This window comes from Mustela erminea, chromosome 10, assembly GCF_009829155.1.
Source record: "Mustela erminea isolate mMusErm1 chromosome 10, mMusErm1.Pri, whole genome shotgun sequence".
Classification (NCBI taxonomy): domain Eukaryota; kingdom Metazoa; phylum Chordata; class Mammalia; order Carnivora; family Mustelidae; genus Mustela; species Mustela erminea.
This window is the reverse complement of record NC_045623.1, coordinates 9,050,702-9,077,188: the sequence shown is the minus strand read 5'-3', so window position 1 is coordinate 9,077,188 and position 26,487 is coordinate 9,050,702. Positions and strand designations below refer to the sequence as shown.

At 36.8% G+C, this 26,487-nt stretch overlaps 1 protein-coding gene across 2 annotated transcripts in view; it reads left to right on the top strand.

Moving 5' to 3' along the window:
- MAN1A2 (mannosidase alpha class 1A member 2) overlaps positions 1-26,487 on the top strand; it is a 187,248-nt gene that overhangs the window by 149,641 nt on the left and 11,120 nt on the right. Inside the window, exons 11-12 of one of the 2 annotated variants that reach the window (XM_032303107.1) lie at positions 3,198-3,292; positions 6,388-6,503. In XM_032303107.1, coding sequence (XP_032158998.1) covers positions 3,198-3,292; positions 6,388-6,503 — 211 coding nt within the window. Of the gene's footprint in view, positions 1-3,197; positions 3,371-6,387; positions 6,504-26,487 lie in introns of both variants that reach the window. The other variant, XM_032303105.1, reaches the window with a different exon arrangement.

Genomic DNA, 26,487 nt, shown 5'->3' with positions numbered 1-26,487 from the left:
AATTCATACCATAAAGACTTTGGAATTTCACTTTCATTTGTTATTGGAATTAGAATTAATACTAACGCAAAATTTGGTAGTCCTCATATTTCATCTTCTTGATGAGCATGGTCTTCTGCTAAATAATTTAACTAGGTTTGTAGGAAACATTGCTGAATCTGTTCATGAAACCAAGTAGTAACTTAGTGTAGTTTCAGACCTATTGTATCTATATGGGAAGCTAGATTGATAGATTATTTCAGTTTATTCTGAGATATAAGGCAGAATTGGTGCCAAATGAGGTCTTAGACTTTAGAGTCTAAGAGTACTGTCCCCCACTCCCATTTCTAGATTTAAAACAAAACAAACAAAAAACCCCAAAACTCCTGAACATGAATAAAATAATGACTTAATTAATTTAATTTACTTCTTACTGAAGTTGGCTAAGGTCTTCCCTGGACCAAGTGCAATATATTACATTTTGGGAGAAATTTTAATGTTTGCATACATATAACATATTCAGTGGACAAGAGAGCCATTGGACATGGAGTTTTGGACATAACTCTTTTCTTCCTTAAAGGAAGTTAATAGGGAAATAGTTTAAGTTCTTCCTTTACTGTTAGCCTTCTGAAACTGAAGTCCAACCACCTATCCCAGTATATTCCTCATGCTTTTTTATCTTTTGTTGGATTACTTTTCCTGACCTAAGATGCTTATTTTTCCCATCTCTACAGACTCTACCTATCTGGAAGAGCCCTGTGCCTTACAAACTTATCTATGCCACCTTTAAATGTATTTTTCACTGTCTTACTATTGACCTTTGTCACATTTGATATTTTATTCTGATTTTTTTTTTATTTGTGCATGTCTCTTAAGTTTGCTTACATTATATGATTTTTGCATCCTCTTAGAGTTCTTTTTACCCAGGTACTAAATTATTTATGGTTTCAACTCATTTTTACTTGCTGGATTAGTTAGTTCCCTTCTGGAAGTGAAGTACAAGTATAAATGGGAAATTTAAGCTAGAAAATAGAAATTAAGTGCAAGATTATTAGGAAATTATTTTTTATCATTCTTAAACAAAGGAACACCTAAGAAATAATGCCCTAAGAAACACAAAACTAGTGATTTGACCAGCCTAATGGATATAATTGGTACATAATTTAGGCTTGTGCATTCTTATTTACCAACTTCTCACAAAGCAGATATGTTCTCTTCCTGGTATGTCTTTTTTGTGAAGTTGTGAATGGCCAATCAGAGAGAGAATTTTTAGTGAGAAGTTTAAAATATAAGTATCATGCAGCCAATTTCTACTTCCAGTTCAGGCAGTATTATCATTACAGAAGTTACTGTCTCATTTAACATTAGCCTTAAGATTAACATTTGAAAACTCCATATGATCACCTCTTAGCATTCATTCTTTGAGAAAGGAAAAACATAAGAAATTCAGATAAAATGACTTACTCTACTCTATTGGATTGCCATCATCTCATTGCTTATGGTGTTTAACTTTTATTGTCTTTTTTTTTCCATTTATTCATTTGACAGACAGAGATCACAAGCAGGCAGAGAGGCAGGCAGAGAGAGAGAGAGGGAAACAGGCTCCCTGCTGAGCAGAGAGCCCGATGCGGGGCTCGATCCCAGAACCCCGGGATCATGACCCGAGCCGAAGGCAGAGGCTTTAACCCACTGAGCCACCCAGGCGCCCCAACTTTTATTGTCATTTTAAAAACATTTATTAAATGCCAAATCATATTTGACCATATCCTGACCTTGTTAATAAACAGGATAGAAGTTCTTTAACAAAAAATATTGATGAGTTGTTGGTTAATCCTAACCTCAAATCCCATTGAAGAGCTAGCTGGTAAAAGCTTTATGTGCACACAGATAAACCATAAGCATATGGTTTCACAGGCTTCTTGGCAGAACACTGTCTTCTTCCGGAGACTGTCACAGAGTTCATGACCCTCAGGTTGAAAATCTCTTGCTTGAGTTCTGCTTTAGTTCTCTTAGACTTAGCGGTAAATTCTTCTGGATCACATATTTTGCTTTCAGTAGAACAATCAACCATTGGTACAAGGCTTTTGGTTTTGTGTTTTTTCTTGGAGGTGATGGTTGGTGAGAAAGACTTGATTTTCACATTTGTATGGGATTACTTAGAGCTTATAGTGTCTCCCTTGTAGTGCTGAAATTTGCTACAGCAACCCATGTCGTGCCAGCAACTGTGGCATGGTTCTGTTTGTGGTCTCCCAGCATTATAGTTCTTGTTTTACCTTTTCTTTTCTGAGAAAACATAAACATGTCTAGCATTTTTTGGAAGAGATGAGAGACCTTGAAACTACCCCTAAAAGGAAAGAAAAATGGCAGCTGAGAATGGTAATTATGTGTGAGCCCAACATTCCAGTGGAAGATGACTTCATTGATCAGATTTAAGGTGCTCGGTGTGATTAGAAAGAGGTTATTGAAAAGACTTTAATGTAGTGCCGTATTCTAGCCTGAATGGAAATCATGTCATTCAAAAAATAGAATGTAGTGTTGAAATATATGTGTAATGGCCCTGTTTTATTCAATTTGATAAATGGGCAATACTGATGAAATTCTTGGTGATTGACAGTTTGAATCTCTTCCTTACTATATATACAGGGGCCATAGGAGGGAAGAGTTTATCTTTAAAACTGCTTTAAGTTTGAAAATACATTGCTTTTTATATACTGTGGGATGCTCAAAAAGTGTATCATCTACACCTTAATCTAATTCAAGATCTGAGCTCTAAAATGTTTTCTTACATATGTGTGTTCTATTTAAAAGGACTTTAAAATTGTTCTGACTTTAAAAAAATTATTCTGCACAGTACAATTATCTGCCTCATTTTATTTTTGAACAGAACAGAATATATAATGTGCTTATGTCTAGCTTTGCATTTGTTGCCAGAGGATTACTAGACTCTTGTCAGTATAGTTAGATTTAATGGTATGTTGATGTGCATTATGTATGAGAAATATTTCATGTCAGGATAATAGGAATATTTATAAGGCTACTATAGGAAAACCAAATGTGGATCTTTTAAAGTCACTGATTTTGCAAAACAGCCACAATAAAAATAAAACAAAATGAACATAACTTTACATTATACCCCATTCTTTCAGGGGAAAAAGAAGCTCTGGCGAACAAACACAAATGGTTTATTGTGCTCATTTGTTTCTTTTGTCATGTTACAGCATTAAAGCTGGGTCCTGAATCATTCAAGTTTGACGGTGCAGTAGAGGCTGTGGCAGTCCGGCAGGCTGAAAAGTATTACATCCTCCGTCCAGAAGTAATTGAAACCTATTGGTACCTATGGCGATTCACTCACGATCCAAGATATAGGCAGTGGGGCTGGGAAGCAGCACTGGTAAATAAGCCAATATTTCATTTTATGTGCAAGAGCATTAAATCAAGCCTGCCCACAGAGCCACATGTCCTCATCCGTGTTACCTCACGTTCAGTAATTGTAGTGAGGCTTTATTTATCTGATGCAAAAACTCTGTTACTCAATTTAAGTTGCAAGTTTCTTTCTTTTCTTTTTTCCTTTCCTTTTCTTTCTTTCTTTCTTTCAAGATTTTATTTGTTTGAGAGAGAGAGAGAGAGCACCAGCAGGGGAGGGAGGGGCAGAGGGAGACGCAGAATTTTAAGTAGACTCCCCACTGAGCACAGAGCCTGTCCCTGTTGTAGGGCTTGATCCCAGGACCCTAAGATCATGACCTGAGCTGAAGTCATGATTTTGCTCAACCGAGTCACCCGGGGGCCCCTTAATTTAAGTTACTTAAGCAGTAGAAGTAAACCTTAAAATCCAGTTTAGTTCTTGATGAAAACTATTTTCCTCCTGATGTTCACTCATTCTTCTTCTTGAATAATGAAAAATCATTTAAAAGACATGATGGGTTTAAGTATGATTACACAGTTTCTTTACTTGCCGGTTAAGGCTTAACCTCTAGGAAAAAAAAATCCTGAAACTGCCCAGACTCACAGCTGGGGTAGATTACCCACTATTCACTTCAGCTTGTGTTCCAAGTAATTTCTTAGTGGACCATCATAAGAAGAATCAGTGAATTGTTAAAATTTTTCTAGATTGAAAGACTGTTTATTTACTTATCTATTTATGAGACATTTTTACTGGCTAGTAAGTAAAGAAGTCAAGTGGTTTTTTCTTAAAATCCTAGCCTTTCAGAGAATCCCATGGCTGTCACTACCTAGAGAGGAAGAAAAATATTAGTCTTCTCATGAAAGTATAGCATATTCCTGGGAGTGAGGGAGTGTTTTATTCTTCGAGATACACTAATTATGACAAATAACAGTAATTATTATGGATATTCATATACCAGTTGTATAACTTAAGGTTGCAGCCTAGACAGAATTATGACATTGTAGGGGAGGTAAATAATGTTAGTAAATATCTTTGGTAAGAATGTACAAGATATGTTTTAGGGCAGAATGTAGACCAATTTTATGTAAAAAAAAAAAGGTTTCACAACCAGAGTATAAAGAACGTGAACTGAAATAATTACGCTTTAAATTCAAGTTTCAGAAGATGCCATGATGAGGAAAGGCAGAGATGGAGATAAAAGAGGAAGATTTGTACCTTAATTCACATTTTAAATAGAAGTTGCTTTTTTGCCCATCACTGGACATACCCATGACGGAGATGAAGACGGTAAAGGGAAGACAGACTGAGACAGAAGAATCGTATCGTGTATGTCTTCTGTAGCTTTAGCTATTCCATTCACATCTTCAGACTTCCAAATTTGAGTATATTTGCATGAAAACTTGCCTTCAAGAAATTATTCTAAATGACTTAAAGATTTAGTCAAGCCTCCCTGCCACTTTCACAGTATCCTTAAACGGCTCTTGATAGTTTTCTGGTGGTGAAGACACATGATCATTGTAGAGAACATGGCATTTAAAAACTCCTGAATTCAAAATATGTTTAAAATATTTAGATAAGAGGGGTGGCTCAGTTGGTTGAACAGCTGACTCTTGATTTCAGCTCAGGTCATGATTTCAGGGTCCTGGGATCAAGCCCTGTGTTGGTCTCCATGTTCAGTAGGGAGTCTGCTTGAAAACTCTTTCTTCCTCTTTCTCTCTCTGCTCCTCCCCCTGCACGTGCACATGCACTCTCTCCCCTCTCTTTTTTTCTCTCTTTCTCTTAAATAAGTCTTAAAAAATATATATTTAGATAGAGTAAAGTACCAAACTCTTTGGTAAGAAGACTTTCAAAACCCAGCTGTAGTAAAAATGGAACTATATAAAAATGAACAGCTTGATTAAATAAAAACTTTTGGTGTTAATTAGCTTTTAATTAGAAAAGAGGAAAACCAGAAGAGTAAGAAAGGTAACAAGATTAGGAAAAAGAAGCCATGGCGGTAATGATTAAATAATTGTACCTTCATATGACAGTGTCTCAGGGTTATGTAGAGCAGAGAAAGAAAAGAACCACATGTGATTCAGCTTCTCGTGAATGGCTTATTTTTATAGTGATAGACCTGCATAAGCAGGATATTTGTTTCCTTTGAATTAAAAACAGGTTTGAGTGGGTGCCATTTGATTCCATGTATTTTATTTAGACATGTTCAGAGATGCAAGAAGAGATCTAAATTAAGAATTTTAGCTCACAGTTGGGCAGTAGAGCACAGTAGTTAATAATGTGGAGCAAATTACTATTCTTTGCCTTAGTTTTCCTGTCTGAAGTAGAGCCTATTGAGACACTTCATGGGTTGTTAGAGATTTTAATGTTATTACATATGAAGCCCTTACAAGACCCTCCAGCACGTAGCAAAAACTTCATAATGGTTAGCTTTTAATATTGTAATTATTGTAACAGCTATGTGGGTGGGTACATCCTGCCAGTTGGTACCACCTGTAATGCCTAACTTGTAGGATTGTAATATAATGTCTGTCATACAGTACGCTTGCAGTAAATATTACCTCATTGCTACTACTAGGGAGAGCTCCTAGGTAATAACTTTTTTCAAAGCATGTTTTGGATTGTTTATTCTTAGAAGTGAAAAAAATTGTCTTTGAAATTTAATTCAAACTAACCTCCCCTGGTTTGTCAAAATTAATGAGGGTTTATTGTGCTAGACAGGTCTCTAATTCAGTGTGAATAGTCCAAACTTGACTTTCCCAAGTGAGGAAAATGTAAGATGTTTTTGAAAGATTAAAGAGTTTTGGAGAGGGAAAAGTTCCACAGGAAACAGGATACCTTGGTTAATTTTTCCAGTGCAAGAATATTTCCATTTGATAATAAATCTTATTCTTAACCTGTCAAATTCTTACATAGATCTTTGTGAACTTTTGACTACGGTTCCTTAATTTGTCCTTCAAAACTTGATATTCTGTGGAATTGATTGTTTTTTCTGATTGCTTTCACAGGCTATTGAAAAGTATTGCCGAGTCAGTGGTGGTTTTTCTGGGGTGAAGGATGTGTATTCTTCTACTCCCACACATGATGATGTACAGCAGAGTTTCTTTCTTGCTGAGACATTAAAGTAAGTAGATGCCTTTAAAAAGTTTTTATTGTGGGCTGGTTTTGCTGTATGATCACTACATGATGAATTATGACTGTGTGGTATGTTACACTAGGTTTTATTACAAATATCTTTTTATGTAATTGGGTCTTAAATTTTTAGCTGCATCTCAAGAAGAGTGACATTAACTATGAGGTAGATATTTTGCTAAATAAGAGTTTAGTACCTTCATTTTGTCCTTGGCTCTGTGTTGTGCATTGGAATCCCCTGGAAGACTCCTGAAAACATGCATCACTTGGGCCATACCTACAGAGTTTCTGATTTGGTAGGTCTTAAGGCCAAACCTAAGAATCTTCATTTCTGATGGATTCTCAGCTGATACTCATGATGCTGGTCCTGGGACCACACCTGAACTCTCTACTCTGGCTAATGAAATCAGTTCAGAATAATCATGGAGTTTTAAAGGTCCTGGAGGATATATGATCATAGTCTTGCATTCTCCCTATGAGGTTTCCTCTAAAGATATACATAAAAGGAAGGGAAGGGGGGAGACAGCTATTACTTGAGTTTATTCAGAACTCCAGGCAGAGCTCTATAAATTGACCTGGAAGAAGGTGGAGGCTTGAAATGTGTCCGCTTCCCTAAGGACCTACGAAGTAAATATCTTTTGATACCCTCTCTTAAATTTCATAAATTTCCTGTCTGCCTATTCCTGAATGCTTCATAAACTGTCATTTCATTTGTTCAAAAAAAAGTATTTTCAACTGTTTATTTTTAACTTCAATCTCAAATCCAGTAAGGATCATTTGTTGCATTTGGTTGTCATGTCTCTCTGGTTTTCTTTAACCTAGAGCAGTGTTCCATTTTACTTCTGTCTTCTATGACATTGACATAAGTGTTCAGGCTAGTTGCTCTGGAGAAAGTCCTTTAGATATTTGTGCTTTGTTTCTTTGTGATCAGATTTAGGTTAAATGTTTTGGGCATGATATTATATAGATGATGTGTCCTCATTGCATCCTCTAAAGAGGCACATGATAAAAGGTTAAGCCATTACTGGTGACTCCAAGTTTGATCATAAGGTTAGATTCGATTAACGTAAAGAATCTTACTTGTTGGGGCACCTGGGTGGCTCAGTGGGTTAAAGCCTCTGCCTTCGGCTCAGGTCATGATCCCAGGGACCTGGGATGGAGCCCCACATTGGGCTCTCTGCTCAGCGGGGAGCCTGCTTCCCACCCCCCACCCCCCCGCCTGCCTCTCTAGCCTACTTGTGATCTCTCTCTCTGTCGAATAAATAAATAAAATCTTTAAAAAAAAAAAAGAAGAAGAAAAAGAATCTTTCTTGTTTTTTGTGAGTGATAAGTGATCTGTGGAGTGGTAACTCCCTGATTGGGTAAAAATCCTTTTTCCAATAGTCTTTCACCCAGTGTTACTAGCGTCTTACTCAATGAACTATTACTGTAGTAGTGGTCAAATGCTGATTTTGAGGCTTCTAGTCTTAAAAAGAAATTACTTGACTTTCAACATTCGTATACCATTTTCTTCATATCACTCTTCTGCTCAAAAAGCCACAGCTCAAAAAGCTCATCTCTAGCATCATTTCTCATTTCTTTTACTATAGATTCTATCCTTAAGCTATAATCAAATATATATATATATGAATATACATATGGAATATATATATTCCTTTGCATTTCATTGCCTATTTCATATTTCATTGGCTCTGGCAGGAATACCTTACGATTTCTATCAATTCCCCTCTCTTATTTCTAAATTCATATCTCACCTGTTACAGATTGGCTTTCATAATTCTAATTCCTCATCAATATAGACCTTGAGTACTTTAGTACATGGGATAGGGCTGCAAATTTGTGCCATGCTGCCTTTCCCTTTCCGGTATGTGTATGGAATATCTCCAGATCACCAGTTGACCACCTTGGTACTTTCACTGCGGAGTTCAGAAAGAATCCATTTGAACACAGCACTCTAGGTATCCAGTTTATTTATAAATAAATATGTGTATATATATATATAGAGAGAGAGAGACACACACACACACACACACATACACAACAGTACTAACTACAATACTAACTATAATACTCAACTTCTAGAAAAACACATATATGTTTGGATCAATAAAAATGAAAAAAATCAAACAAGAACAATCAATTTTACAGGTAATTATAACAACATCTAGACTGAAGAAATTATTACAGTTGAGTACTACATTCAGCCCCAAGCTTCTTGGTAGTTAAAGCAAAAAGAAAGCATTTTGTTCAGCGTCATTCTCATCTTTGTGAGTTGGGAGAATGTATTACTGTAACAAATGAGACTGAATTTTTTTTTTTAACTGCTAAATTTTAAGATGACTTAATTTGATAGCTCATTATTAAAGACTGAACGACTAGATGAAGCATATAAAAATGCCCTTATTATAGGTCAAAAAGAGTTGAATACTGGGAATTTTACTTGGTTCAACCTAGTTCAACCTAGTACAAAATGTTATAGAAGATGTCAGACTCTTAATGTGACTTATTCTTTATAAAAACTTGTGGCATTTGAATCAAGACATTTCTGTGAAGACTAATATAGGTTTATGTTTTCTTACTATTAAGATAGAGCTTAAAACTCTATAGAGCCATGAAGACTAGTATGATTTCCTAGATTTTTCTCCAATACCAACTAAACAGGAGTGGTTCAGATTTATTGTTAATTCATTACAGGGCAGTAATCCATTAGTTGTAGCTACCAGAGATGGCAGCTGATTAGCTTGGCAGTGGCAAAGTTAAGTGTAAAAGCCTATGGTCTTCACCTAGTTGAGGGCCATTTAACCTGGGGTGATATACTATATCTAGATGGACTATAGCTGTAGGTAGACATTTTCCTCCAGAAGATAAGATGCTGTGTCCTCTTTCCTTGCTTCCCTTAGTAGTTGCTAATTTGTTTATTCCTATAGCATATATACTGATGGCACAATAAAAACTATGTAATCAGTAAGGTCAGAGATAGATTCCTTCAAAGCCTCTTTCCTTAAAACCCTTACATTCTATTAGAGGAAATAAGACACGTGCAGATTTGTAAAAAAAAATGTTAGAAATAGTGCATAAGAGAAATGTTAATAGAAAGCAAGTTTTCTCGAGGAGGAAGAGTTTACTTAACCTAGAAAGCATAAAGAAAGACTTCCTGAAAGTGGTGGCATTTAAACCAGACCTGAAAGCAAGATGAATAGTGTAGGATGAGTTCATATTTGGGGAGTAGCTATAAGGCAGACAATGAAATATTAAGGATGAGATATAAGCACTCTTTAGTGTAACTGATGGTTGCTAGTTTCTTATGAGATACAGAGATTTGGAAAGAAGGAAGAGTAGGAGATAACATTAAAGTTTTCAGTGTGGGTAATTGTAAGGATTATGACACCAAGTTGCAAGAATAAATAGATTTCCAGAAAAGATAATGGGTTACTTTTGACATGTGTTCCCAGGAGACATTTGAAAATACAGGTCTGGAGCTAAAAATACAAGTTCAGGAAGATTTTTTAAGGATGTAGAGAAAAGAAAGCATATAGCTGATCCTTTGGAGATGCCTACGTGTAACAAAGGAGGTGTTCCAGGTTAGCCTGGTAGAGTGCATTTATCCTCCACTCTCTCTTGAAAGCCATTAGAATGATTATAGAGGGCTAAGAAGGTGTAAAGAACAAGCACAAAAGAAACGAGAAAGAAATCAACAGCAGACAAGAGATGTCTGCTTTTAGAAGATGGAAAACAGGAAGCTACAGTACCTGCATGAGGAGATGTTTATGAAAACAAACTGGTGAGTGATTCAGAACCTTTAAAGACCAGAGACTGTAGGATGTGTGGTAGGGTTGACAACTGTAGAATTTTTAAGTAAATTTATGTAAGGAGTAGCTAGACCCCAGGTTCACCCCTGCTTCATCTCTACCATGAATGAAACTAGAGATTTTTTGTCTGAAGAGGTCGAATCATAGAGGCTGTGGACTTAGTGATGTCAGGCACAGCTGAAAACAGACAGGAGATTGGAGGGTTCTTTTCTAGGAAATGAATTAGCCTACAGGAAGGAAAACTAGAGCTGCTGCTACATGAGGTTCTGACAGAAAAATGGCCACATCCTCCTCTGTTCCCCAGTGGTGCAGCCACCAGTAAATGCCAACATGCCTATGGTTTCTAAATTATTAGGGGCCTGGCTTTTAAATATTAATGCACACATTGACTTAGAAATATTATCAAGCCTGATGTTTATGTATATATACTTAGAGTTTTTAAAGTTTATTTAAAAAATAAAATATGACTACAACGAGGTGATTTGAGAAAATATCCCAGGAGTGAAGGACTTGAGTTTCCAGTTTGAAAGCAGCCATCAAGATTCCAGCATAGTGGATATAAACAGACTCACACCAAGACACAATGCTGTATTCAGAACCCTTGGGGTAAAGGAAAGATCTAATGGCCTCCAAAGAGAGGGAGAATAAAAGTCTTGGAAAAATGATCTGACATTAGGATGGCTTCAGACTTCTCAAGAACAGTTGTGAAAGCTAGAAGCGGTGGATCGGTTCATTCAAAATTACTAGAGAAAATTAATTCCAATTTCGAATACCAAGTTTTAAGTCATGCAGAGTCTCAAAGGTCTACTATCTGAGTTAATGCCTTGGAGGATATATGCTATCAAAACTGAGTATAAACCAAAACAGAAGACATGGGATGTAGGGAACAAGTGAAAGGAAGATCAAGAGGGTTATTGGTCTAGACTGAATGTGACAGAAGACTCCAGAGGGATTTTCTCCAGATTAAATTTATAGGATGTTTCTATCTGAATATTTTAAAAGTAGACTTAGACAATTGAAGATTTTGGTGTATTATTAGTAATAAATACAAGGCAGTCTGCTTTTTAGGTGAGGGGAGGAATTATGTAAGAAAGGAAAAGCCGTGAATAGCTTTCAGCTAATGGGAAATTGCTTAACTTGAAGCCTTTTGTTTGGAGTCTGGATTGTTTTACAAAAATAGGTAAATGATACCACTGCTGCATTTGTCTGGTTGCAAGAAGAGAAATACATTCTTTGATAATGGGCTTGTTTTCTCCAAGAATTGTCTTTTTATTGGTTTTTGATGTAATAGGAGCTGATCCAAAGTCCCTTATTCTACAAGAATCCAAGAGATGTATCTCTACCTCAGTATCTACATCCATTAACCTAATCTTGGCTTGGTTCTGTTCTCTCACCGAATCTTGGCTTGGTTCTGTTGCATCTGTATTGGAAGGTCTCAGAAATTGAGAAAAGTGTACATGTTGAAGATACATTTCTGTTTTTCTGAGTTCGGATTTATTGACATTAATTAAAAGGTTATGAGAAATCACAGGTTAGGTGGAATCCTAGTCCTCTTAATAAGTTGTTACTGAAAGAGAAATACCATAAAGACCAAGTTTACTACTATAGTTTGTCTGCTTCCACTGGCAAAGTATCTGGGGCAGAAACAATGTTTTGTGTGCCTTTCTGTGACTCTGGCTTGTGCACTCCCCCTTTCCTATCTCTTAAATTCAAACTTTGAATATAATAGTGAAATTCTGGAAAACTATATAATATGTCAAGGATCTTGGTCAAAGCTATGGAAAAAAATTTATGTAAAAGGGTGTTTATTACTGTTCTAAAAATAGTTATTACATGTTCAGTAGTAGTTGGACAGTTAAATAAATTATGGCACGTCCACATGGATATTAGGGAGCCAGTTATGAACTCCTCATAATAGAATATTAAGTAGGCTATTAAGGCTATTAATATTAAGTAGGCTATTATGTGCACATATATGTAGGTATAAATAAAATGTGTAGATAAATAATTCCATGTGTATTTTAACATCAAAAACATTGTTTTTATTTTTGTAACCAGAAAAACAGTCTTTTAAATAAATTAAACTGCAGCCATGTTTTCCTGCATCAGATTTAGTGGCTGTTTTTGTGTCTAGAATCAAAAGGAAAGTTTTTTGAGCTACAAGAAAATTTAGAGGTCATTCAGTCCAACAAAAACCACCACAATCCATTTCTTCCTCCCACACACATTCCCAATGCTAAGTCTCTTTACAACACACAGAGTATTTTGTCATAAAGTCTTTTCTGTTTTGTCAGTTGATGGGCAGATTGCTGCCTCAAAGGGCCAACCCGTGCCACTGTTCAAAAGCTTTTTTTATTAGAAAAATCTTTCTTATTTTCAGCTAAAATCTGCTTCACCGTGAGTTCCATTCAGTGATCCATGTTTTACCCTTTGGAAATTTACAATCTTCCTTATAAATGTTCACTAAAAATACTTGTATTTGCCAGGTAAACATTGTAAGTTTGTGTCCTGCTCTTTCTATGACAGCGCTCTCCTTCCCTTCTCTGGAGATGAGTGCTTGGTTTCCTAGACTGAACACTGTATTTAAGATGTGGTTAAACCAGGGTGGGTTACCAGTCCCTGCTGTGGTCATTATACTCCCATTAGTGCAAGATAATCCTGTTTTCTATTTTCTGCTAACTCTGTCTATGTAGTTTGAAATTTTATGGTAGGTCTTTTGGGACCGGGGTTGGAGGGAGGGAATGCATGAACTAAGATAATTATTTTCTATCTTATATTTGGAATGGTTAATTTTTCTGAAATTTATTTTATCCTTATTAAGTTTATTTTGTTAGGTTTAACATACTCTAATTTGTTGAAATTTTGAACTCTTGAATTTTTCATTTAATGTTTTAGCTATTCTAGCTTTGTGTCACTCAGGGATTTAATAAATATGTGTTCTCTACATATACCCAGTTAATTATATGATACAAACATCTAACCATGTATTCTCATCCATACATATTTATCTGTTTCATTCCAGCTTTTCCCCTTAGTAGCTGTGTGACTTTGGACAAGTTACTGAATTTTCTGCCTCAGTTTTATTATATGTAAAAAGAGAATTAGTAATAGTGTCACCTGAAAGAGTTGTTATGGAGGTGAAGATAGCGAAGCATTTAGAATTCTACCCGGCACAAAATACAGCATAGCAGGTGGAAAGTCGCTGGAGGACAGGAGGGCTGGCAGCCAGGGAAAAAAGCTAGGTGTGAAGCAACTGTATTGGACAAACTGGAACTCGCAAGGACAAAAGATCCCGTATCTGTCTGACGGCCTCCAGCTTTGATAAGCAGCTAATTTGCAGAAGAAGCTGGCACCTTTTGCCAGAGGGCTATCCATGCCTGGCTTAGGAATCGGAAAAATTGCCGAGGAGCTCCACCAGGAGCTGCAGGTGCTGCAGGTGGGGCCACTGCCCCGCCCTCCAAGGTGAGCCAGGCCATCCCCTGCACGTGCACAGTGTTGTCAGCACACGGCTGGGCTGCACTCCCCGGAAGGCAGAGTGCGGGCCGCTCTTACCGCAGCCTGCATATCACGTGCGTGCACAAGCCGCTGTAGCCAGCCCTAACTTAGAACCACACAGAGAAGGTGGTTCTGACAAATGTAGCTCCAGCTTAGCTGTGTTTGGCCAAGCCCGCAATCACCGCAGGAGACAAGCCCTTCCAAACAGTGAAAGAAATTAGAAGCTACTTTTATATCCTATAGTATGCAATGTCTGTATATAAAAGACCATTGAAAAACTGCTTTAAAGTTATACTAACTATGAGTAGTGGTACAAGAATAAATGGAACAATAGAACAGAACAGAGTTCAGAAATAGGCCCCCTTATATGTGGGAATTTCATCTTTGAAGAAAAGCAGTGCAGATCATTGAAGGAAAGTCAGATTAGTTAATAGGTGATGTTAAGAAAACTGTTCATTAGGAAAGAGTCCTGGGAGTTCAGCTGGATCCCTGGTAAATAACAAAACTGATCTTAATATAGATCATGCTTTAAATATAAAAAATGAAATAAAATCAGGGGTAAAAAATGGAAGTTTTTTTTCCCAACTCTGGGAGTGAAGATGGCATGGCACAAAACCCAGAAACCATAGAAGAAAAGATAAAATATTTTAGCCACTTGAAGTGGAAAACATCTACAAGGGGAAAAAAAATCAGTAAAGTAAAAAATGGCACACTGGGAAGACACACTTGGAAAACATTTGATAGTCAATGGGTAAACTTAAAATCTGAAATTAAGGGAAAAATACTAAGTTAAAATAAGTAAAGGCATTTCACTGAAAATATAGATGGAAAATAGCATGAACAATTGAAAAATAAATGTTTGACCCATTCAGAGAAATGATGTAAACGTAATAATCAGATGCCGTGTTTTACTCTCCACTTCAGATTTTAAAAATGTGTGTTCTGGTGTTGGCAAGGATGTAAAGATCTAGTCATTTACCCAGGAGATGAGAGTGTGTGTTGTTTGATGTGAGTGATAGAATCTTTGGGGAAGAACCTATTGAAATGCTAAGTTCACATAAATTTTGCTCCAGGAGTCCTGCTGCTGTTGTAGAACTGTCCTGCAGGCGTACTCCCCCAGATGAGGAAGACTGATGAAAAAGGTGCTCTTTGCTTCCACATGGTTGACATTCTTTGCTTCTGTACTGAATAATTAAGTGCCAAATGTACCTTTTCGGCCACATCTCCTGTTAGACCACTTTCCCCAGGCATTTGATCTGTATCCGCCTGCTAGGCCTTTTCACTTTCATGTCCTTAATCTTGCTGTCCCTTCTGTGTGCAGTGCTCATTCCTTTTTTTTTTTTTTTTTTTAATCCCTAACAGAATCCTATTACTTTCTCGAGGCCTTGTTCAAAAGCCCTGTCTTTGAGGCCTCTCTAACACTAAGGCAGAATTAGTTCATCCTTAGCTATACTCACAATACTTCCCTGGCCCTGATAGTCTACAGGAAACATTAATACCTTCAGGGCTTAGTTTTATGTTTGGGTTGAGTATACACTCAACAAATGTTTGTTGAACCGTACAGAATTACGATATTATTTGTAATATTATATTTGGTTGCCATATTATAATTGGTTGTGTAAACATCTGTCTCCTCTATATTGTGCAGCTCCTCAAAAATCAAGACTACTGTTGTTTTTAATATAGTTTATTTTTTAATTATAAAAATGATATGTGGATATGGCAAGGTGAATTAAATATTAATGTGGAACATAAAAAATGAAAAAGAAAAGTTTCTCTGTATTTCCACCTCCAGTTTCACTTCCCAGAGATAATTATTATTAAACTGTTCTTGTTGTATCCCTTTTAGGAGTTTTCCGGGTATAACCAAACGTATAAAAATTTATAATGTATATCTTTTTAATAGCCTTTCTCCCCCTACCGAGGCATAGTATACTTACTGTTCTGAGATTGCTATTTTCTTCTTACTCTTTATTTAGAGAAGGACACAAATCCAATGACGATTGTCATTTATTTAATCAGTAATTTATTGTTATATAAAATATAACATTTTTATATATAGAAGTTGGTTCTATTCTAGTTTTTTGCTGTTACAAACATTTAAATGAACACCCTTTTACATATAATTCTGCTGTTTGTATGAATGTAAATATTGGCTAGATTTCTAGCAGAAAGATGGCTGGGTCAAGGGGCATGTGCATTTGAGTTATGATCATTTTAGAGCACTAACTTCACAAAATTTCTCATAGATAGCTTTGGAAGTTCAGCGAGGAAAATGTTTTAGAAAATTAGCTGATCAGAAACGTTAGAATCAAGAGGACATTCTGAGAAGTAACAAAGCATTTAGATAGTACTTGATAGGTGAAGTAAGCTTTGAGCAGGCTTTTTAAAAATCAGTCTTAAAGTATTTTGAATTTTTAAATGATTCATAATAAATTCAGACAAGAGAATAAGTCACTTAAACATTTTTCTATAGGTAAAGAACACAGATAAATCAAACAGGTTCTTAGGAAATTAATGGGGATACAAGTTTCAGCATTTCTCACTCTTTCAAGCTATCATTTCCTGGGATCCTGAATTCCACCTCTTAGCTCTAGGTGTGTCTGAGCTCTTTGTCCTTATTTACTAAGTAAATGGTGACCAGAATATGCAAATGATACAATGTACTATGAAGTAATTCATCTAACAGATACTAAAGTGCCTCATATGTGCCCTTGCTACTTTATCTGCTGGGGATGCATCTGTGAATATAGGAGAGAACAATCCTGACGTCACGGAACTTAGAAGTTTTTTTGAGTGCCTGCCCATAAAAATAGGCCCTTTGTGTGTATATCATCTGTACTTTCCATTATGCTCTCCCCTTGCCCTGCTCTGTTTTTTTTACTGTTACCACCTGATACGTATGTTTGTTTTTTTATCTGTCTCTCCCATTAAGTAGAATGTAAGCGTATAACTGCAGGAACTTTTGCTTTTAACTACTCTCACCTCCAGCGTATAACTGCAGGAACTTTTGCTTTTAACTACTCTCACCTCCTAGCACCCAGCACACAGTGTATGAGGCACTCAATAAATAGGTGTTACGTAACGATAAAGTTGGCTGTTTGCCTCTGTATGCTGACGCTGTTAAGTAGTAGTTTGTTTTTCAGCTTTATTGCGCTCCAATTGACGTAAGATGTTGTGTAAGTGTAAGGTGTTCAGGGTGATTATTTAATACATTTATGTATTGCGGTGTGATTACCATCTGCAGTGTCAGCTGACATCTTCTTTGTTGTGAGAGCCTGTAGGAGCTTTCTTAGCAGCTTTCAGGTATATAATACAGTATCGTTAACTGCCATCACAAATGCTGTACATTAGATCCCCAGAACTTACCTTCAAACTTTATCCCCTGTGACTAACATCTATGCAGCCCCCTGGCACACATAATCCCCATTCTGCTCTCTGTTTCTACACGAGTATGGCCTTTGAGCATTTCACATATGGATATCATATATCATATAGTCTTTGTCTTTTCTTTTCTGACTGATCTCACTCAGCATAATGCCGTCAGGGTCTACCCATGCTGGAAATGGCAGGATTTCCTTCTTTTTCATGGCTGAATATTATTCTCTGTGTGTGTGTGTGCATGTGTGTTTGTACACACCGTATCTTCTTTATCCATTCATCTGTTGGTGGACACTTAGGTTGCTTCCATATCTCGGCTCTTGTGTAGCTTAGTTAATGTTGCCGTAAACATGGGGATGCATATATCTCTCAAGATCCTGCTTTCATTAACTGTGGATATATACCTAGAAGCAGGATTGCGGGATCGTGTGGCAGTTCTATTTTTAAATTTTTGAGGACCCTCCATACAATTTTCCATAGTGGCTGTACCAGTTCGCATTCCCTTCAACAGCGCACAGTGTTACCCTGTTCTCTGCATCTCTGCCATGGTTCTCTTTTCTCTTTGATGAAGCCATTTTAACAGGTATGAGTTGATACCATTGTGGTTTTGGTTTGCATTTCCCTGATAACTAGTGATGCTGAACATCTGCATGTGCCTGTATGTCTTTTTTTTTTTTTAAATGTCTATTTAGTTCCTCTGCCCACTTTTTAATTGAACTCATTTTTGTTACTGAGTTGTATGAATTACTGAATATTTTCTATGTTAACCCCTTGTATATATGACTTGCAGATATTTCTCTGTAGGTTGTCTTCCATTTTTTATTGTTTTTATTGTTTTATTGTTTGTTCTGTTATGCAGAAGCCTTTTAGTTTGATGTAGTTCCATGTATTTATTTTTGCCTTTGTTGTGTGTGCTTTTGGTGTCATACCCAAAAATCATTGCTGAGACACATGTCAAGGAGCTCTTTGTCTTTGTTTTATTCTAGGACTTTTGCAATTTCAGCTCTTAAGTAGTTTTTAATCATATTTTGTCACTTCTAATTGTATTTTTTTTTAAGATTTTATTTATTTATTTGACAATCAGAGATCACAAGCAGGCAGAGAGGCAGGCACGGGGAGGGGAGCAGCCTCCCCGCTGAGCAGAGAGCCCAAAGCGGGGCTCGATCCCAGGACCCTGAGATCATGACCTGAGCCAAAGTCAGAGGCTTAACCCAGTGAGCCACCCAGGTGCCCCTAATTGTATTTTTTTTAAGTTTTTATTTAAGTAATCTCTACACCCATTGTGGAGCTCGAACTCATGACCCCGAGCCGAGATCAAGAGTCACATGCTTTTCCAACAGAGTCAGTGAGGTGCCCTTCTAACTGTTTTTTTTTAAAGCATTCCCTGCTTATCTTACATAAAATTTCAGATTGCTCCCTTTCCCCCCTCTCATTTCCCCTTTAACTTTTCTCCATAGCACCCAACTTCTAACATACTATATAATTTCCGTAGGCGTTTCCCAACTTATATAAATTTCATGAGGGCAGTGTGTATTGTATATTTTAGTTATTGTTGTATCTCCAGTATCTATGGAGGGAACACATATACTTGTTTCAGACTTAGGTATTTGTTGAATAAAGGATTGAATTATTTGATTCCAAGAGAGATCGCTGAAAAAAGCGTTTTATAAGATCTTGCAAAAATGGGAGCAGGAGGGCGAAGAGAATAATAGACCTATTGGGGAGTTGAGGCTCCGGGCTTGAACTCAAAATTTGGTTTGTGCTAGAAGATTGCTATCAGTGAATAGGTGAGGAAATTGATGAAGCAAGAAGAAAACGCCCAACGCAAGCTGAGAAGAGTGGGGGAGTCGGGACAGTGGATTTGTTTTCAGTAGAATCAGAGGTTCAGATGCCCACATGAAGGAGAAAAGCAGAAATAGTGCCAACTAGCTGGTGTTGGAAGATAGATAAAGTTGGTAAACCTAGAGCAGTGGTTCTTAAGCTTGAGCTTGTATCAGAATCACGCGGAAAGGTTGATAAAGCACAAGATGGCTGGGCTCCATCACCCGAGATTCTGATTAGTACCTCTTGAGTGGGGTCTAAGAATCTGCGTTTGTAAATATTATGCTGCTGGTCGTTGAGGAACTGCTGACCCCTGTGAGTCAGTGCACCTTTTATGGCAGAAGCTAGGGGTCAAGGAATCACCTATGCTGACAAGGGATAGCCAGTACTCCATGAGGGCAGGTGGGCAGATCATTGCTGTTAGCTGCGTTATGTTGTCCAGTCTCCTCAACTGCTGGTCCACTGGAGGACCAAAACCATGGTCTGCATGGTTTTTACTTCCTCTTAGGACTCAGTGACACTGTGACACAGTGTCACAGTGCAATCCAAATATTAAATGGTAGGTACACCCACATACACAGAGTGAATTTCACTGGCATTCTTTATTAGAAGCATTTTTTTTAGTTTCAAGCCTGTTCCTTTGAAGTATCCTTGCCATTTTTTTTTTTGCTGCAGTAGAGGGAGCTACAATCCAGATTGTATTCATATAGCAATAACACATAATGGGGTTAATTTCCTTTCCCATCCTTTCCTTTTAGTCTTTTTTTAAAATCCACTTTAATGAAGTACTTTAAATGTGCAGTTTATTGTCTTTGGGCAGATATATATGCCCAAGTAACTAGCACCTCAGTTACTCTGGAACACTTCAGTTCCTAGTCTTGCAGTGATATCTGCCCCACCTCCAAATACGCAGCTGCTTTTGGTCACTATAGGTTGCCTGCCTAGAATCTCATGTAATTGCAGTCATGCAGTATGTACTTACTTTTGTGCATAATGTTTTTAGATTAGTCAGTGTTGTTGCATGTATCAGTAGTTCACTTTTTTCTGTTGGTAAGTAGTATCCTGTTGTAAGGGTATACCATGTTTTGTGTATCTGTTATTCTCTTTTTGATGGCATGTGCCCTATGCTTTTGAAAGGAATCGGGGTGAAAAAGGAATTATGTTTATTTACCATTTGACTACCTGAAAGTATTTTGCTCTTAATTTCTTCTTTCCAGGAAGTTTTTAATTCTTCCCTTAATTCTTCCCTCATTGGCTATTATCAAATAGTTACTGCCAAATAATTTGCTATTATTAAATAAAATTCTAAATGTTTCTGATCTTCTTCTTAAAGTAGAGATGGCATAGATGAAACCATAGGAGCCAAAATTTGTAGCAACAGTCTTCCTCTCAAAACTTAAGTAAATATTGTTGCCTAAAGTTGTTATAAAAGTTCTGGTGAGACTTCCAGTTTTCCCTTTGCAAACCATTTTATTGACCAAGTTTTTCTTGATACTTAGCTAGGTTTTATAATTAGCTGCTCTTTCTAGATGGAATATTTTAGTATGATAGAGAAAACTAGTAATATAGGAAAAGGTAATAGTAATACAAGAAAAGTAAATAGGAAAGGGTAATAGACCTGTAATCAAGAACTATACCAAAATGCTAATTGTAGCGTCTAGGAGGTAAGCATGTATGGGTTTCACCATAAAATTCTTTTGAAGTTTCTGAGGTGTGAAGGTTTTATTTAAAATACTAGGGCAGGGGAAGAAGGGAAAGCTAGTAAATTGTTGCCCAGGACAGATATTGTTAACTGATGTTGCTTTTCTGTCCTCCAGTAGTTCTGGTTCTCCTTTTTATAGCCCCTGTTATCTGCCTGTGCCTGTCAAGTTATTCTCAGCATAAGCAAATGAAAGCACAGTTAGCCAGCTATCAGACTATTAAAGCTAATCCCCAGTGAAGAAGGTTTTGAAGTAGGTTCAAAGACAGTTCTGATAATAGTTTTGTCAGTAAAGCATCAAGAGTAGCATGACTTCTAAGTTTGTAATCAAAAGTGTCCAAGTAATATATTTGGGAGAGAGGGAGGAATCAATGACATTTTTGGAGTGAGGATTCTTAGCCAAGGAAAAAACAGTTCGGGAGGGAAGACTGGAAAAACCAAGCCACTATTCCCTTCCATTTATCTTTCATCTTTTATCTTGTCTGTAACTAGATCCTAAAGTTAACCACCTACCATGAGAAAATGACTATATTTCCAGCTGGAAAAGTAGCATTAAATCTCCTGTTCTGTGCTGTTCTCTGCACCCTTACCCCTGACAGCTGATTTGCAAACTAAGTCAAATCCATAAGTATTTATTAAATAACTGCTCTCTTTTCAGAATTGTGCTATTTGGAAATTAAAGTGTATGAAACATAACGCTGTATGAGGAGCTTGCTGTCTAGTTAAGAAATCTCTTATTTCTGGCCCTGGGCAAAGTCAGTAAAAGTACAAACTGTATAGTCAAGTGCTAAATAGAATATAAATGTTTTAGAGATTCAAAGAAGGGAACTTTGGCGTGGGCTGGAGTAGTCATGAAAAAAGTTTGAGATAATGCTACATGGTAATAGGTGAGGTAAAGCAGAAAGTCATTTCATGAAAAGGGATCCAGCTTGAGAAAACAAATGCTACTGTTCTTCAAAAAGACAGTAAAGAAACTGGACTTACTAAAGAATATTCATTGGAAGTAATGGGAGATAGGCTTCTAGAATCAACATCAGGGAAGCAACAGTATGGATGAACATTGAGAACATTATGTTCAGTGAGATGAGCCAGTCACAAAAAGATTGTTATGATTCCACTCGTATAAAGTACCTCTAACCAAACTGATAGGAACAGAAAGTAGAAGGTGGTTTATCAGGCACTGGGGGAAGGGAAAAGGGGAATTGTTGCTTGAAAGGGTGTAGAATTTCAGTTTTGCAAGATTAAAGAGTTCAGGAATCTGTTTCACAATTGTGTGAACATACATAGCTCTACTGAACTTAAAAATAAGATGGTAAATTTCTTTGTTTCTTTTTTAAACTATAGTTGACACACAGTGTTAGTGTTAGTTTCAGGTATAGAACATACTGATACAATAACTCGGTCTATGTTATGCTCACCACAAGTCTAGCCACCATCTGTCACCGTCTGTCACCACAGTCCTATTACAGTATCATTGGCCATGTTTCCTGTTCTGTACCTTATATCTATGTGACTTACTCATTTCATAACTGGAAGCCTATGTCTCCCTCTCCCCTTCACCCATTTTGCCCATCCCTCCACCCTTGGCAACCATGTTTATTCTCTGTATTTATGGGTCTGATTCTGCTGTTTGTTTATTCATTTATTTTTTAGACTTGATATATGAGTGAAATCATACGGTATTTGTGTTTCTCTGATTTATTTCACTTAGCATAATCTGTAGGCCCATCTGTGTTATCACAAATAGCAAGATTAAGGGGATAAATTTTATATTATGTGGTTTTTTTTTTTAACCACAATGAAAAATCGGAGAAGCAATGGCATTCCTCAAAAGGGAATCATAAGATCAAATGCAAAGCATCAACACTTTAACTCCCACCCACCCCCCTCCTCCAACCCCTATAACTTCTACCTGGGGTGAAAGGAAACGAAAGAAAACTAAATGGAACTAAAGGAAACTAAAGAAATTATATATCAAGATATCACTGTACATGTAATTTTGTAATTAATATTCTTTCAGGAATGATGCAGAGATAAAACAGAATAGGTAGCTAATTTTAAAGAAGGGAAAAGTTGGATTGAGAAAAATAAAAGTAGATGGATTTAATGTCCATTTTCACAAAGTTCTAGGAAGTCATAAGACTTTGATATGAAGATAGGAAGACTTTGGAGAAAAATTAGTGATCAAGAAGAGCCAGAAAGGCTTCCTCAGAACAAGTTCTTGCTGGACTAACTCTAATGTTCTTTTTGGATTGGTTTAATAGTAGAGGATTAAGTGATTCCATGAAAATACATGGTGTTCAGCAAATTGTTTGACAAAGTATCTCAAAATGGAAGAACCAACTCTTCCTCCAAGATGAAGTAACAAGGCCCAGAATTTACCCTTCTACCCAAAGCAGACGGATGAAATATATAGGAAACAATGGTTTTCAAAACACTGGAGAGGAGGCAGTGAAGGAATGTGGTCTCTGAGAGATGGGAAACAAACCAGCAGCCCTGGGTTTGCCGCAGCTTGCTGCCTTGGTAGAGCTTCCCCACAGCACAGGAAAGGGAACATGAGGCTGAGTGCAGCAGGCTCCCTGAGGAAATCGGAGTTGTGAGTCCAAGGAAATGAAAATAGCTGGTGGTTACAGGAGAGTAGTGGAGAGTAGCGGGCTGCACAGGGAGAGAACCCCAGAGAATCCCTCTGGGAGTAGTTAGCAGAGGGAAGAAACTATACCTGAGTCGCGGAAAGAATCCTTTATGAGGAATTAAAGGGAACAGTTTATGGTGACCACACAGGGTCAGAAACAGTGCCTGTTCCTAGGAGCCTGACTGGAAAATCTTATAATTCACAGGGCATGGAGTAGAGTACTCAGGATAGTCCTTCCTCAGTGGTGAGGAATAATCTCTAGCTTTGGATCTGCATAGTCACAAAAGCAAGACTTGAAGGTATTGAATTGTTTCCAAGTAACTTAACTATATACCTGAACGAAACTCAGGATTTATAGGAATACAAAATTATCTAGCAACCACAGGTAAAACGCAGTGTCTGGCATCCAGCCAAGGATGCCATGTATGGTATACCAGGCAGGAAGGGATGACCAGTAATGAAAATAATCAACTGAAACTGACTCAGAGCTCATATAACTGTTAGAATTAGCAGGGGACATTAAAACAGTTATTATAATTATATGCCATATATTAAAAAAAAATTAAAGAGAGACATGGGAGATAATAAAATCCAAATCAAACTTCCAGAAGTGGAAACTGCCAAGTCTGAATTGAAAAATACACCTTAAGAGGATTAATAGCAGATTAGAACTTGCAAAAGAAAAGATTTGTGAACTTGAAGACATTGCACCTGAAATCAAAATGAAAACAAGAGCCAAAAAAGAATCTTATTAAAATGCAAAGAGTATGGGGCACCTGGGTGGCTCAGTGGGTTAAGCCGCTGCCTTCGGCTCAGGTCATGATCTCAGGGTCCTGGGATCGAGTCCCGCATCGGGCTCTCTGCTCAGCGGGGAGCCTGCTTCCTCCTCTCTCTCTCTCTGCCTACTTGTGATCTCTGTCTGTCAAATAAATAAATAAAATCTTTAAAAAAAAAAATGCAAAGAGTATCGGTGAGCTGTGTGACAACTGTAGGTTGCTTAAAATATGTGAAATTGAAGTCTGAAGTGGAGGGGACAGAAGAAAGGATTAAAAATATATTTATGTGGGCCAAAATCTTTCCAAACTTATACCCACTCGAAGGAACTGAACAAAGTCTAAGGACAAGAAACATGAAGAATACGTCACCAAGGGCACATCATAATCACATTGCTTAAAACCGGTGGTAATGAAAAAGAGTCTGAAAAGCCATCTGAGGAGAAAAACGAGTTAGGTAGAAAGCAACACATACAAGAATGATGGCAGGGTTCTCATTGGAAACAAGACTAATATCCCTCATGAACAAATATGCATAAAGCAGCTAAATAAGATTTTAGCAAATTAAATCTAACAACCTATTCAATAGATAACACATCATGACCAAGTAGATTTACTCTGGGCATGGAGGTTTGACATTTGAAAATCAGTGAACTGAAAAAGAAAAACCATATGATCATATGGTTTTCAGTAGACACAGAAAAATTATTGGACAAAATCGAACATCCCTTCCTGATAAGACTCTTAGCAAACCAGGAATGGAAAGGAATTCTCTCAACCTGGTAAAGAGCATAAATGAAAAATCTGCACCTAACCTCATACTGAAAAACTGAATGTGTTCCTCCTAAGATCAGGAATAAGACAAGGATTTCTGTCTGTTCTCTTCACTTCAGTTTAGCCTTGAACTGGAGGTTCTAGCTAGTATAGTCAGACAAGAAAAAGAAATAAAAGACATCCAGACTAGAAAAGAAGTAGTAAAATTAACTTTTTTTCATAAAAGTTGTGGTCATCAAAGTAGGAAATCCTGTGGAGTTACTGAAAAGTTACTAGAATTATTGAACTATTTAGCACAGTTGCAGATGCAAGATTAGTATATCAAAATTAATTATGTATGTATTAAGCATGAACTGAAATTGAAGCTGAAAAACATAGTACCGCAACATTATGAAATATTTAGGGATAAATCTTGACAAAACACATGGAAGACCTGTACAGTAGAAACTAAAAATCATTGCTGAAAGAAATTAAAGACCTAATTAAATGGATTTACTTTGTTGATGGTTCTGAAAACTCAGTATTGTTCATTCTTTTCAGATTGATCTATAGATTCAGTTAAGTCCCAGTTGAAATCTTAAGAGACTTTTTTACAGAAATTAGAAAGCTGTTTCTGAATTTCATGTGGAAATGTGAAGAACCTAGAAAAACCAAAACAAGTTTGAAAAAGAATAAAGTTCAAAGCGTAACACTGCCTGATTTCAAGACTTACTATAAAGCTTTGATAATCATTACATTGTGATATTGGTGTAATGCTAGGCAAATAAATTGATGGAATAGAATAGAGAGTCCAGAGAGGAAAAACCTGGTATATATTTGGACACCTGATTTTTGACAAAGGTACAGAGGCATTGCAATGAAAAAAGATAGGCTTTTTTGATAGAATAATTGAATTTCTATATGCATATACAAAAAATCAATTCAAAATGTATCATAGACCTAAGTTTAAAACCTAAAAGTACAGGGGCACCTGGGTGGCTCACTCATTAAGCATCTGCCTTCGGCTCAGGTCATGATCCCAGGGTCCTGGGATAGAGCCCCACATCAAGCTCCCTGCGCAGTAAGGAGCCTGTTCTGCCTCTCCCATTGCCCCTGCTTGTGTTCCCTCTCTCGTTGTGTCTCTCTCTGTTAAGTAAATAATAAAATCTTAAAACAAAACAAGACAAAAAAAAAACCCTAAAAATACAGCTTGTAATAGAGAACAGAGAAGAAGATCTTTGGGACCTTGGGCTAAGCAAAGATTTTTTAGATATACACCAAAGCATGATACATAAAAGAACAAGTTGATCAGTTGGTCTAAAATTTTAAAAAATCTCTCTGAAAGACATTTGAAGAAGAATGAAAGAAAATGAAGGGATGAAAAGATAAGGCACAGACTAGGATAAAATTTTTGCAGACTATATAATTCTGGGTGATATGACAAATTCTAAAATCTAAATAGTAAGACAATATGCAACCCAATTTAAAACCTGGCAAAAGATACTTCATATATATATTTTATATATTATATATATATATATATATATATATATATATATATATATATATAAAAGAATATATAAGGATGGCAGGTAAGCTCATAAAAAAAATGC